We start from the raw sequence: 11,862 nt of genomic DNA, 5'->3' as shown, positions 1-11,862 counted from the left end.
TGACCTAACTACTCGCACATGGTCCTCGAGTAGTCTCACCCTCGGTCATCACCTTCACCTCGACATACACCGGGTATGATGGATGTTATCTCTAGTCGGGGAATTGGATAATATACAGCCAGGTCATCCCCATCGGTACGGCCCCGTACATAGAGGATTTACTCTGTAAACACGACGCTGTCGACGACATCGGGGTCGAGAAGATGCCGACGACAACGACGACGACCGCTCCGGGCTCGGCCGAACCACCTCGTCGTCGTCCAAACCCTACACGCCAGCGTTCATTCTCCAACGTCGACCCGAGCACCACCTCGTCCATCTCGTCCAGCAACAACAACCTGGCACCCAATTCGAACTCTTGGTTCAATACCCTCGCTGGCGGTCTGAGCTGGATAGAAGTACAATCCGGCAACGTCGTCAATCAAGCGACCCAGGCCGGTCTCGGGGAAACGATTCGAGGAGGCCTGCAGGGGGTCGGAGGGGTCGTACAAGGCGGGCTGGCGAATGCGAAGCGGCCATCGTTGTTGAACGGGGTGTTGAGTGGGATTACCAGTGGGAGTGGAACTCCAGGTGGTTCGGAGAATGGGGATGCCATGAGCGACTATTCGGACCACAACCCGGGGAATGGCAGTAACAACAATCACATCAACAACAACCTGCTAGGCAGTCCAGGGAGCACGACATCGACGCCGATGAGACGACGACCGGCATCTTTTCTCGGGCTGATGAAACCTCGTCCGCAGACACCTCCGGCTGGGACGTCGCCGGCTCAATCGCCCGTACAGACGCCTACGAACCCTTCGTCGAGGTTGTTCAGAAACACGACATCGCCCTCCCCCGCGCCCGGTCCTGGTCCTGGTCACTCTGCTGATCCTGACTCGGGCTCGTCAGGTGCCCCTGGAACCGCCACCCCACCACGTCCTCCCAACTTCTCCTCGTCATACTCTTCCCCGCCTGCGAGTACTACGCCTGCCACGGTCGCACCGTCATCTTCAGCGACGAGCAATCTGGGCAGACCGACCGTCACCCGCCTAGGACCTCCCAAGCCGGCGAACATGACCCGATTACGTCACGTAGAGTCGGCCCACCCGTCCCAGTCTCGGTCGACTTCCCAACCTTCTACACCGACCCCAACAGCTTTACAAACGCAAGTAACGGGACTGCAAGGCTCTCCTCAGCTGCGCAATGTTCAGCAGCACGGTCGGACGAGCTCGACCTCGGACGTCAGCCCCGCGAACCGGACCGCTCTGAACGGGTTGCTGAGAGCTTCGACCTCGGGACAATCTTTGGACAAATTCACGCTCGACGGAGGGAATGTCAGTGGGAATGCGGGTGGGGCTTTGAATGCGGGTAGGAGAAGGACTTCAGGCTGGGAGTTGGGAATGGAGAGACGAGGTTCCAATTCGAACACGATGGCCACGAACACTCCGCAGTCTTCTTCCAGGGCCGGTACGCCTGGGCTTTATTCGAATACAAACGCGACTACAGGACATGCTACAGGGGCCGGTCAAGGTCCGAACATCTTCTTCCCCGGATCCGGACCCCCGGGTAATATAGCCTCAGGCCAACCAAATACGGGCGCGGGAATGACCCCGCCACAAGCGCTCAGAACCAGGTCGTACAAGCCGGGCTTCCAGCCTCCCGGTGTGAGATCGACCAGGACGCAAGAGTTTGACGAGGCTAGGAGACGGGTCGGGGAAGAGAGGGGCAGAGAGGAAGGGCGGTTGGGGAGGAGATGGGCCAAGGTGAGCAGATACGAACAGAAAAAGGGGATGGAGATGGAGTGAACTTTTGGCTGATCCTTTTCGATGATGGTGCGACGGCGCGACAGTTGATCGATCTCCATTTCAACCCGATGGCAGGGCCAGATGGACCTACGAATGCATCGGCATCTACCTCGGCGGTCCCGTCAACTCCGCCCAATGCAGGGAAACCTTCCCCATCCCGCCCCCGTCTAACACCCCAAATCAGCGAACGATTCAACGCGCTTACGAACACGCTCGACCAGGTCACCCCGAAGGACGTCTGGAGAGGGTTTCGAAGCGTTACGGGGGTCGGATTGGAGCAGGTCGAGTTGGAAAAGAAGAGGGAGGTCGAGAGGGGGTTGGTCGTCTGGGAAGAGGACGGCGAGGTGAGGCGATGTAGGATTTGCCAGTGAGTACAGACGTCTCGCGTCAGGGAAACGTGACTGTAGGCTGACGAAAGGGGTATTTAATCTCAAAGGTCGATCTTCTCGTTGACGAACCGGAAACACCATTGCCGGCTCTGCGGTCGGATTGTCTGTTCACTCCCGCCTACACCAGCGACCATCCTCGCGCTCGCCGCACCGTCGTCATCGACATCAAGCGGGTCGACAAAGACGGGTCTGCCGTTGGGGACACGCAGAGAGACCTGCTCGCTCTTGCTCGTCGCCGACTATCGGACGGGCAAGGGTCACGAGGTGGACGAAGGTTTCGTCGGGTGGATGCAGATGGGCTCGGGCGCAGGGGTGAGCGAGCAAGGCAGATCAGGTAGCTCGACCGCGACTGCGATCGCTCGACGGCCGGACGAGGTACAGGTCAAGGGGGTGAGGACGTGTCGAGAGTGCTGGGGGGTCATCTCCCGTAAACAAAAGATGGCGGACATGCGGCAGGTCTCGCGCTTCTCCCGCCTGTACGGTGCGCTCAAGTCGCTCGAGGCCGAGATCGCGGACGCTCTTCCCGAGTATCAAGACCGAATACAGGATCTGAGAAGGGCAGACGATGACGACTCGATAAAGCCAAGCCCGGGAGGGATCCCACCGGAACTCATGACTCTGCACAAACACCTGCTCGCCCTGTTTGCAGAGTATGACGCGTTTACGAAACGGATCCGGAGTTATCCCTGTTCACCATTGAGCGCACAGGAACGGGTGCAGCAGGCGATTGCAAGGCAAGCGGGGCTGTTCATGGCCAAGGAGGCGGGTACACTGCAGGTGAGCGGGAGAGCCCATGACTGAATTTCTCTGGTCCTGTACTAAAACAACCGTTTGTGTATCGCAGCTCCTCCCTAAATTGCAAGCGCAACGACATAAACGAGCGACCTCATCAGCGGCCGTCTCGATCGACTCGTCCATCGCGCCCGCCCCACCCATCGTCGACGAGACCGCCACGCTTCTGCAGCCGCTGCTCGAACAAGAGGCGCAACTAGAAACGTTCATCGCCGAGGCCAACGCCCAGCGCAAGCTCGAGGATGCCAGGACGTTGCTTATCAGTCTCGAAGAGCTTCGGCAGGAGATTGCGCGGATCGCCGCTGGTGTTCCATGAACGGTTGAGTCTGGGATGGCCATAATCAGGAGGGCAAGTAGTTCGACCACCGATACGAGTTGTACATGTAGCAGATACGATCGGTTCGGACACTATGACCTGCATGACTAAGCGGCGCGCATTGTGCTTCGTGCTTGTACGGGTTCTTATTAACCTTGCTTCCTGCTGGATTACATCCTATCTTGCCGTTCCTTTCAAGCACCACCGTGTTGCTAAATTCTTTCTTTTGGCTTCGCTCCAAACATGGATCGATGTATCCACCTTCTACGACATGAGCGATCGCACTGGCCCGTGCACCTTCTTGTTGTTCGACCTCCGCCAAGCATTTGGACAACCATCAAGACTGCCGTACTGGTCATCTCCATCCTGAGGCTTCTCGCCGGAGTTTCAGCTTTTCTGATTTTCCGCCTGAGAAACAGGTCATTGAACGGCTCTCCAGAGCGCACAAGGCGATATTGGCAGGTGTTTCGGTCGACTAATTCAGAGGCGTCAGCCGCTGCGTAGCCCGATTACCCCTTCAGCGCGAGACGTACCCCATGCGGCATTTCTGCTGTATACCACCAGTCACGCAAGCTACCCTGCCTCGCATCCCCACAATGGCCGTAGCTCCTGCTTAAACGACTTCCATTGAGACGGAAGGTTGTTGGCAGAAAGCGAATTGCCAACTTCTTCCGGCCGGGGTAGACCCAGGTCGCTCCTCTGCGTATCCCCGATGCAATGTGGACCTCAGAGCATCATAATGAGAACGAGCAGAGCGATTTCTGTCCCGATGACCAACCCTCCGAGGAGGACGACCTGATTCCCACTCGTCCGAAACGGTCTCCCGAAGATCCTCTCCCCGTTAGGGTCGATCACGTCCGTCCTGACCCCTTGTGCCGCTGCGTCCGAGAAATCCTTGTCGGAGCGATAAGAGCGTGTATAGGCGATGACCAGGATGAGAAGAGCTAGTACGATGAAGACGATCCCGATGGAATAGAATTGTTGGCTGAATATCTTGCTGCATCATCGCATAATATGTGCGGCATCTCTTAGCACCACGATCAAATGACTAGATCTAGCGTCACACTCACAGAATGGATGCGGCATAAGCGAGGCACATCAGGCTGGTTCTGTAGTAGGCCCCAAAGAAAGTCCTATACCTGGCTCTCAATTCGATCACCTCTGAGTCGTCGAGAGCCCGGAAAGACGATCGGCGGTGCCCTCGGTACAGACTCGGAGCCTGGTGGTGGTTCGGTAGCGGCCACATCTTCGTGAAAAGGTTATTTTACCAGTGCGAAGAGCTCGTTCAAGTGCGCAGGTGCGAGAATTTGTAGATCGAAGATGCAGATATAGCTGGTAGTAGTATCGATGGTGAACGGAATACGTAGATGAGTACATAGCCTCGACGGCATCACCGCCTGTGCGATCGCGCTTTCACGTGACACGATCACGACGCTAGTGGGCCCTGGGGCTAGGCTAGCTAACGGCATGCATGATGAGGTTGCGGTTGACAACCTGTACTTCGGCATCTACGTTCTGCCCGTCACGATAGCTCATATCATCTTCACGATTCGACGACTTGCAGACTTGATAACACTAGATCCCCTCTTTAGACTCATAGAGACGCTCAAAATGGCTTCCGCGGCAGACAAGGACCCCTTCTACCTCCGGTATGTGGATCATGGGGTTTCGAGGTACATCTTCGATACAACCTCGTTGCTGATCCTTTACCCTTGTCTACTGCAGATACTAGTTCGTGACTCTCTCTTCGAAGTTCGCCGGAGATTGGTATCGTCTAATCTTGAGGAATCATGTCAATTGTGAACAGCACCGGTCATCAGGGTATGCACGGACATGAATTCTTGGAGTTTGAATACTCTCAAGGTTAGTCAAGTCATATAGCCTCTTGCTGAACCTGCTTACCATGTTCTTGTGGCTGATACGTCTCGTATCTTTTTGCTAGGACGACTTCGATATGCCAACAACTCGAACTACCGAAATGATTCGTTGATTCGTAAAGAGAGTATGTACCGGACACTTGTCCGTAGCCCTTGCGTTGCGCTAACTTGTTTTGAGTGAATTGACGTTGTTTCTGTTCCTTCCCATGATCATTGCTATCCTAATCGCTCTCCGGCTGTGCATCGAACCTGATATCCGACCGACAGTGTTCGTCGGACCCCTCGTCGTAGAAGAGTTCAAGCGGATCATCCGGGATAGCGAAGTGACCAAGTCAGTCCCGCCGCCTCTCGTTGCGTCTGCCTGTACATCATCCTCATTGCTCGAACGTGGAACTTGATCGTTTGTAGGGAAGATGACTCTGCCTGGCCAAAGAAGAACATTGTCGGAAAGCAAGAGTTGGAAGTGAGGATTGACAACGAACACATTTCGTTCGAGGTGAGCCCCCGCATGAACTGAAAGGCTGGAGCTTATGGAGATCGTTCGCTGAATCGTTCCTGTATATCGTGCTCGACAGACGGCCAAGATCGGTTCGCTTGCGGATGTGCAAGATTCGCAAGACCCTGATGGTCTGAGGGTGTTCTACTACTTGGTACAGGATCTCAAGGTCAGTGCGGGTCTTCAGATGCTGCTAGCTCGACAGCCCGAGAGAGAATTTGTTAACGAGCGGGACGAATCATTCCACCCCCGACATGTAGTGCTTCATCTTTTCGTTGATTTCGCTGCACTTCAAGATCAAGCCCAGTGAGTTTCTTTCCCATTAGTGCGTCGGAGCTTAACTGGTCGGACTGACCCTACCGATCTGTCTGCCATGTCAGTTCAATAAACGATCCAGATCAGGATGAAAAGCAGGGCGTATGGCGATACCCCTCGTCCCCTGCATTCGGTTTCTCTTCCTCCCGTTTGTATACCGTCTGCTCTATGTCTGGCTGGACGATGATAATCCAGTAGCATGTACTAAAATGGCAGTGCATCGAGATTCGAACTTGCGCCTGCTGATTCCCGAACAATGCTAGACCTGGGGCGTGATCACGATGTCCCGGGACAAAGCATGTCACGAAGCGCTCCCCTGTGACATCATTTTGTCGGGGTTCAAGAACGGATATTCGTTTTAGTGAATCGCTCGCTTTTGGAGTCGTCTGCATGTTGTCGTTTTGGTCGGAACAAATCAGGTCGCTAACCGTGCTCTCCAGGATAACGGATCAACTACTTGCACCCTATGGCAGAGGATACCATGGGAGAGGACGATATCGAGTTCATATCCAAGGCGGATTGGGCCGGGCAGATGGCATCTGCGGGCGCTGCTTCTGGGCCGCCAAGTTCTGCCATAAAAGGGGAAACCATCGAGGCTATCAAACGAGACTTCTTCCTTATCGATCACGCTTATGATACCGGACGCATCCGGCCCAGGTACATCGAGTTATCTGCATCGCAGATCAAGCAGCACGTTGACACCATCGAGGGCGACTTTGGTCACAGGATCGGTCTGTTTCAAGGCTGGTCTCAAGTCTCAAATTGGATCGAAAGCGAAACAAAGCTGGCCTGGCAAGAACTCATCGAAGCAATCTACAATCAACACCACGATCTCGTGTATGATATGCTGCTGGAGGGGCTTGAGAGTGTTCTGCACTCGAGCGAAGAGCCGGCCAAAACCCGTCAGAAATACAGGTATCTTCTGGCGATCAGTAGACCTCCTCTCACCCATGCGTCGGGAGTGAATTTGAGAGCGTACCTCAATTCAACGGCCATTGCGGGATCCAAGACATATCGAGACCGATTCAAGACGGCGAATCCTGCCGAAACGGTTACATACAGGAACAGAACGAAGCTGCTATTGAAGTTATACGTGAAATTAAATCATACAGTATCCGATGCTCCCTCAGGAGTGTCGCATGGCACCTCGAGGTATGAGATCAAGGATCTGGAAACAGGATCAGCTGGACAACCGGGATCGGATAGACCAGATCAGGCGAGACCGAACGCAAGGCAGATCGAAGCGGCTCTTGAAAGCCACACGGATCCGGACGATATTTGGGTATTTCATCCAGGGGGCGACTCTCCAGTCCTACAGCGAGTCAGGCTCATTGGCATATTGGGTCAAGCAAATGCTCCTCGAGCCGATGTGCGTCCGATACCTTCACGAGGATGACATACGAGTCTTGATGCTAACGTCAACATTGCGTTGGGCATCGCCAGTCCTTAGCACAAATATTGTCTTGCCTCAAGGTTGGTAACATCATCGATGGTACCATCTTTGCCATAGCCATGCACGGCCCATCCTTTCGCATGTTTCAGTATACCGGTCTTGACGAAGTCTCAACTTGGGTCTACAAGAAGAATACTCACACGCTTCAAACGAAAGGGGCTCACTACGCGGAAGACGGGATCCTCGAAATTCCATATGAAAAGGCAGTTGTAGCCTTTGCTGGATCCGACGCACCGGAGATGTTCGTCATCGAGAAGGAGGCGAAAGAAACGTTTTCCGTCCTCGTCGAGTTCCTCATCACTGCTTCACAGGCAGTTGGCAGGTCAACTCGCAAGCACGAAGTCACGATTGCGAAGAGGTTGAAGACGAGGATCGACGAACTTCTTAGTTACGACGAGCCAGTGATGAACTTTGCGGCATCAGCGGAGGAGTTGCAGATGGAGCGTGTCAGGATCACTGGTGTCAGTGTAGAGACAACGGCTCCTGTCGTTTCCTACGTCAAGGTCGGGGATCCCGCTGGAACACCGAGCGGTGCCAAAAGTCAACGAATGGCAAGCTCATCTCACTCAGACGATAATGCGACTCGTGATAACTCTTGCCCAGGAAATCCCAGCTGCGACGAGGACATGCAAGATGGCCTAGATCCACAGCTAGGAACCGAAGCCGATCCGTGGAGGTCGATCCTGGACGCAGATTCGCCACCGGTGGACGTCAAGGTGATGAACTGGCAAAGCGAACACGTCTCGTCGATAGGCGACGAGGTCACGTCCCACAAAGTTCCGCCCATCGAATCCATCGAATCTCCACCGGATGTCGAGAGTCAGGACGATGTGGATTGGATCTATGAGGACTCGATTCTGGAAAACGGGCATGGATAGAGGTGAGTCGACGGAAGGGTCATTATCAGTCGTCGATACAGAGCTCGCGTCAAATTGGTGAGCGGTATATTCTAGGTGAGGGTATGACAACCCCATGATGTGGTATAGGAAAACTAGATGATTTTACGTATCATTAACAACGCTGCGATGTAAATCGGAATAGCGGACGAGATGCAGACTGAAGCAAGGGCGAGGATGTATATCGAATCTGTTGTACAACTATGCATATTCTCCCAATGATGAAGCAGAACGAAATGGAATTGCCCTCCCATCGGATGTCATTTCTCCCTTCCTCCCGTTCGTCCGTCTGTCCCTGCGCCTACCCCACACCGCGTCCGTGTTCCAAGAACAAACAAATTGCTTTCCGCGTGCTTTCCGCGTAGTCACGTCTGATGTGCAGGTACCCGCTTCATATGGTAAATGGATGTTTTGCGAGGCCGAACAGGAATGACAGAGTGGATGGGCTGGACCGGTATGGATTTGGTAAAAAGTTGGGAAAGGAAAGGGGTATGAAGGTTCCGTAGTATTTTGTCGCATGCTGTGTAGTGGAAAGTGTCGAAGGGTGTCGAGAAGAGAGGGATCAAGGTGAAGGATGGAATAAGAGGGGGATCATGCTCCTCCGCTGTTTATACGATGTTGACGCAACTATCAGCTCGAACTTTTCCTCACACAAACAAGCAGGAGAGAAGGCATAGGATTACGTACACCAAGATCTGGTTACTATTGCGTTGGATAATGCGAAGGAGAGAATATACAGCGTCAGTCCCTCGATCCTGCTTTAGGCTATACCTGGACAAGCCACAAACAGGACGGAAACAGAAAGGTCGACTTACATTGGGATATGTACGAGCTTGACAAAGTACCCGATGAAGCCCATGACGGCGAATCCTACGGCGACGGCTCGGCAGAGTTGGATATATTCTGGATAGGACCGAAAGGGGACCATCCCGGAGGTTAGATCAGGTCGAGGTCTACATGGTGACCGGTAGTATAGGCTGGCTCACCCTTCTGAGTAGGCTTGGTACATCGGTTGATGAACTGTTCGTCCAGTCGACAGAATTAATCGATTCACAGGAAAGAGATCAGCTCTGATCCTGCAGCCTGAAGGACCTCGGCGGTCATGGCCGTTCGACGTTTGACGTACCTGAGTTCCCTCCTTGACGAACTTTTGGGGCACGTCGGCAAAGTCTTTGACCATGTTTTCGGACATTTTGAGGAAGACAGATGCTATCGATGTTATGCGAAGGGTGGCTAGATCGACAGAGTTGACAGAGGAAGCATGGTCAATCGAAGTTCGATGGGTAGGTGTAGGTAGGTAGGGTGTGTCGATGTGTCAATCAACCTCCTGCTCGCTGTGAGCGTGCGTGGGGGACACGCGCGCGTGAGAAAGCGATCTCCCATGCCCTTGTCTGCCGGCAGCGACCCCTCGAAGAGTCGTCCAAGTCGATCTGATTCATATCCTTTGCCCACCTTGCACTCAAGACCGAAACCCTTTTTAGCGATCCCCGCATCCTCCTCTAGACCCCATAGAAAGATCCGGAGACTAGGCTTTTCATCATGGTAAGTCGTCCGCGTCGAGAAAAGACGGCATAGTCACGGCAGGTCTTTGAACGTATCGACAATCTGGAACTGGATCTCGCAAACGCGATATGGGAGAAAGACTCAAGCTGGTCATACGGCGAGAAGAGGTTGTGCATACCAAGGGCTATAGAAGTGGAAGATAGCCGAAATGATACAAGGAAATAAAGCCACGCCAGCACGCTCAGACGCCGATCGTGCAAGCAAGCCCGTACATAAAGCAAGTTCGCTAACAATTTAACTCGTTTTTTCTCGCTCGTGTCACTCGACGTCTCATCTCATGTTTCACAGCCTCGTGAGTTCCCATGCAAGACTCGCTTAGGTTCTCAAATCTGGAACGGTACTCACCATCCTGATCTCTTTCGCCTTTGTAGCCCCAAAAGCCCGTGCGAGCAAGATGCTCAACCTCGTCAACTACCGACTCAAGGTCACCCTGTTCGTCCTCAGCCTTCGATTCGCGCTATCGACTCGTCTCGTTTACTTACCTCATCTCATTCGGATTCTCTTCATTGTTGTGCAACGTGATGCGATGCAGGAACGATGGAAGACAGTTGATCGGACAGATGTTGGCGTTTGACAAGCACATGAACATGGTGTTGGCCGAATGTGAAGAGTTTAGGCGGGTCAAGGTGAGTCGGCTTTGTGTCCAGGAGCCAATTTCTCGATGTCTTCCTTAACACATCGACTGACACCACTCTGTACAAAATTAATATACCAACAGGGCAAGAAGTCAAAGACCTCGACGGACCCTAAAGAATCCGCTCCTGAAGTCGAACAGAAGCGAACTCTCGGCCTGGTCATCCTCCGTGGAGAGACGATTGTATCCGTCAGCGTAGACGGACCACCGCCAAACAAGGAGGACGGACCGGGAATGATGGCTGGGCCTGGAAAGGGAGTTGCCGCTGGTAGAGGGATGCCTTTGATGCCCCCTGGTGAGTCGCAGCGTTCCGAACCAGCAGGATTCAGTGCGATTCAGGAACTGATGTGGATGAATCGATCGGTGCCATAGCGGGTGGAATTTCGGCCCGACCGATGCCGTATGCTCGACCCCCTGCTGGTTTCCCTCCTGGTATGATGCCTCCCGGTTTCCCAGGTGCTCCCGCTGGGTAAGTCGAGTCGTCTCCAGTTTAACCCTTGTTTCGGCCTGTCGAATCGAGACTGACCCGCTATTGATTTGACATCGTCAGTATGCCCCCTGGTTTCCCTCCTCAAGGTATGCCCCCAGGTTTCAGGCCCGGTATGCCTCCTGTCGGGTTCCCTCCGCAGGGTATGCCTCCCGGGTAAGTTCAACTCTCTCTGTGTTCAGCCGCGTCTCCCTCTGGCTTGTCGTCTGAAACGAAACCTGATCTTCATCTCGGTCGCAGCTTCCCTATGAGGCCTCCTCAATAGATGGTCTTGCTTTCAAAAGAACCCTCTCTCCGATAATCATTACCCCATCCTCCTTTCTTCCTCCTTTGCTTGCTCATTCTACCCCTTGGCAAATATCCTCTGTCCTCCATGCCCATATCGACCCTTTCGATCATCCAACCCCGCTTCTTTTGGTCACGATATGCATCACGATAGCTCGGACCGTATCGTGCTTGTTTTGTAACGAAAAATCAGATACAGAATTTGTTCTCGACGGCAAACAGCTGTGTGTGCCTCTTGTGGTTCGTCTCGGATTGGGGTAGGTCGACAATATGCAAAACACGCGATGAGCGGGTTAGTCGCTGCAGACCAACAGCTAAGCCTGACGTGTCGAGGAGAATGACGTCCAGCGGTTTTAGGCGGCAAATCGTCATCAACTCACCGGCCGTCTGAGACATTAGACCATCTGACGCCTCACTTCCTGCGACTACGCACGCATGTCATCGTGTCACCCAGTGGTTGAAAAGGAGAGATCCGATCTTAATGAGGATCCGAGGGGGAGGGGGGTTCAGAACATGGCGCAGAGGATATAGTGGTCGAATAAGATTTGATTCCGGATAACGCTCTCAATAGC

General features: G+C 53.7%; 7 protein-coding genes across 7 annotated transcripts; 5 read left to right on the top strand and 2 right to left on the bottom strand.

Annotated features, from left to right (window-relative positions):
- Nucleotides 1-725: 725 nt before the first annotated feature.
- On the top strand, nucleotides 726-3,284 carry HD553DRAFT_269334 (FYVE zinc finger-domain-containing protein; the record flags this gene model as incomplete). The annotated part of the gene is made up of 5 exons (XM_046177613.1): nucleotides 726-1,320; nucleotides 1,603-1,745; nucleotides 1,832-2,154; nucleotides 2,224-2,953; nucleotides 3,021-3,284. The coding sequence occupies 5 exons, from the start codon at nucleotides 726-728 to the stop codon at nucleotides 3,282-3,284; spliced, it is 2,055 nt and encodes a 684-aa protein (XP_046038377.1).
- Nucleotides 3,285-3,406: 122 nt separating this feature from the next.
- On the top strand, nucleotides 3,407-3,895 carry HD553DRAFT_184010 (uncharacterized protein). Its single transcript, XM_046176971.1, has one exon. The coding sequence runs from the start codon at nucleotides 3,528-3,530 to the stop codon at nucleotides 3,786-3,788; it is 261 nt and encodes an 86-aa protein (XP_046038376.1). The 5' UTR covers nucleotides 3,407-3,527; the 3' UTR covers nucleotides 3,789-3,895.
- Nucleotides 3,896-3,962: 67 nt separating this feature from the next.
- On the bottom strand, nucleotides 3,963-4,595 carry HD553DRAFT_184003 (uncharacterized protein). The gene is made up of 2 exons (XM_046176970.1): nucleotides 4,355-4,595; nucleotides 3,963-4,281 (listed from the first exon to the last, which is right to left on the bottom strand). Exons 1-2 carry the CDS (start codon nucleotides 4,528-4,530, stop codon nucleotides 4,011-4,013), a joined length of 447 nt encoding a protein of 148 aa, XP_046038375.1. The 5' UTR covers nucleotides 4,531-4,595; the 3' UTR covers nucleotides 3,963-4,010.
- A 213-nt stretch (nucleotides 4,596-4,808) lies between these two features.
- On the top strand, nucleotides 4,809-6,322 carry HD553DRAFT_306980 (Mago nashi protein). Its single transcript, XM_046179366.1, has 9 exons — nucleotides 4,809-4,936; nucleotides 5,001-5,003; nucleotides 5,092-5,147; nucleotides 5,227-5,286; nucleotides 5,429-5,492; nucleotides 5,570-5,657; nucleotides 5,737-5,826; nucleotides 5,918-5,963; nucleotides 6,038-6,322. Exons 1-9 carry the CDS (start codon nucleotides 4,896-4,898, stop codon nucleotides 6,043-6,045), a joined length of 456 nt encoding a protein of 151 aa, XP_046038374.1. The 5' UTR covers nucleotides 4,809-4,895; the 3' UTR covers nucleotides 6,046-6,322.
- On the top strand, nucleotides 6,284-8,483 carry HD553DRAFT_306976 (uncharacterized protein). Its single transcript, XM_046179365.1, has 3 exons — nucleotides 6,284-7,341; nucleotides 7,416-8,305; nucleotides 8,379-8,483. Exons 1-2 carry the CDS (start codon nucleotides 6,439-6,441, stop codon nucleotides 8,301-8,303), a joined length of 1,791 nt encoding a protein of 596 aa, XP_046038373.1. The 5' UTR covers nucleotides 6,284-6,438; the 3' UTR covers nucleotides 8,304-8,305; nucleotides 8,379-8,483.
- Nucleotides 8,484-9,584, bottom strand: HD553DRAFT_306973 (secE/sec61-gamma protein). Its single transcript, XM_046179364.1, has 5 exons — nucleotides 9,448-9,584; nucleotides 9,308-9,341; nucleotides 9,137-9,224; nucleotides 9,009-9,023; nucleotides 8,484-8,925 (listed from the first exon to the last, which is right to left on the bottom strand). Exons 1-5 carry the CDS (start codon nucleotides 9,511-9,513, stop codon nucleotides 8,913-8,915), a joined length of 216 nt encoding a protein of 71 aa, XP_046038372.1. The 5' UTR covers nucleotides 9,514-9,584; the 3' UTR covers nucleotides 8,484-8,912.
- Nucleotides 9,585-9,793: 209 nt separating this feature from the next.
- Nucleotides 9,794-11,640, top strand: HD553DRAFT_306970 (uncharacterized protein). Its single transcript, XM_046179363.1, has 8 exons — nucleotides 9,794-9,863; nucleotides 9,964-10,176; nucleotides 10,256-10,316; nucleotides 10,417-10,510; nucleotides 10,603-10,813; nucleotides 10,891-10,987; nucleotides 11,069-11,161; nucleotides 11,246-11,640. Exons 3-8 carry the CDS (start codon nucleotides 10,279-10,281, stop codon nucleotides 11,268-11,270), a joined length of 558 nt encoding a protein of 185 aa, XP_046038371.1. The 5' UTR covers nucleotides 9,794-9,863; nucleotides 9,964-10,176; nucleotides 10,256-10,278; the 3' UTR covers nucleotides 11,271-11,640.
- The last annotated feature ends 222 nt before the right edge of the window (nucleotides 11,641-11,862 follow it).

Source organism: Filobasidium floriforme, assembly GCF_021052385.1.
Source record: "Filobasidium floriforme strain CBS 6241 chromosome Unknown HD553scaffold_5, whole genome shotgun sequence".
NCBI lineage: Eukaryota > Fungi > Basidiomycota > Tremellomycetes > Filobasidiales > Filobasidiaceae > Filobasidium > Filobasidium floriforme.
The sequence above is the reverse complement of the archived record's forward strand: the minus strand, read 5'-3'. Positions and strand labels throughout refer to the sequence as shown.

Bases quoted from the DNA above. Each gene is read 5' to 3' on its own strand.
- HD553DRAFT_184010 (XM_046176971.1), top strand. From the start codon at position 3,528: ATGGATCGATGTATCCACCTTCTACGACATGAGCGATCGCACTGGCCC.
- HD553DRAFT_306973 (XM_046179364.1), bottom strand. From the start codon at position 9,513: ATGTCCGAAAACATGGTCAAAGACTTTGCCGACGTGCCCCAAAAGTTC. The intron at 9,342-9,447 runs GTACGTCAAACG...CTGGACGAACAG, and splicing joins TCGTCAAGGAGGGAACTCAG to TTCATCAACCGATGTACCAA. The intron at 9,225-9,307 runs GTGAGCCAGCCT...GGTCCTATCCAG, and splicing joins TACCAAGCCTACTCAGAAGG to AATATATCCAACTCTGCCGA.
- HD553DRAFT_184003 (XM_046176970.1), bottom strand. From the start codon at position 4,530: ATGTGGCCGCTACCGAACCACCACCAGGCTCCGAGTCTGTACCGAGGG. The intron at 4,282-4,354 runs GTGAGTGTGACG...GCGATGATGCAG, and splicing joins GCTTATGCCGCATCCATTCT to CAAGATATTCAGCCAACAAT.
- HD553DRAFT_306970 (XM_046179363.1), top strand. From the start codon at position 10,279: ATGCTCAACCTCGTCAACTACCGACTCAAGGTCACCCT. The intron at 10,511-10,602 runs GTGAGTCGGCTT...ATATACCAACAG, and splicing joins AAGAGTTTAGGCGGGTCAAG to GGCAAGAAGTCAAAGACCTC. The intron at 11,162-11,245 runs GTAAGTTCAACT...TCTCGGTCGCAG, and splicing joins CCGCAGGGTATGCCTCCCGG to CTTCCCTATGAGGCCTCCTC.
- HD553DRAFT_306976 (XM_046179365.1), top strand. From the start codon at position 6,439: ATGGCAGAGGATACCATGGGAGAGGACGATATCGAGTTCATATCCAAG. The intron at 7,342-7,415 runs GTGCGTCCGATA...GGGCATCGCCAG, and splicing joins CAAATGCTCCTCGAGCCGAT to TCCTTAGCACAAATATTGTC.
- HD553DRAFT_306980 (XM_046179366.1), top strand. From the start codon at position 4,896: ATGGCTTCCGCGGCAGACAAGGACCCCTTCTACCTCCGGTA. The intron at 5,148-5,226 runs GTTAGTCAAGTC...TCTTTTTGCTAG, and splicing joins GGAGTTTGAATACTCTCAAG to GACGACTTCGATATGCCAAC. The intron at 5,827-5,917 runs GTCAGTGCGGGT...CCCGACATGTAG, and splicing joins ACTTGGTACAGGATCTCAAG to TGCTTCATCTTTTCGTTGAT.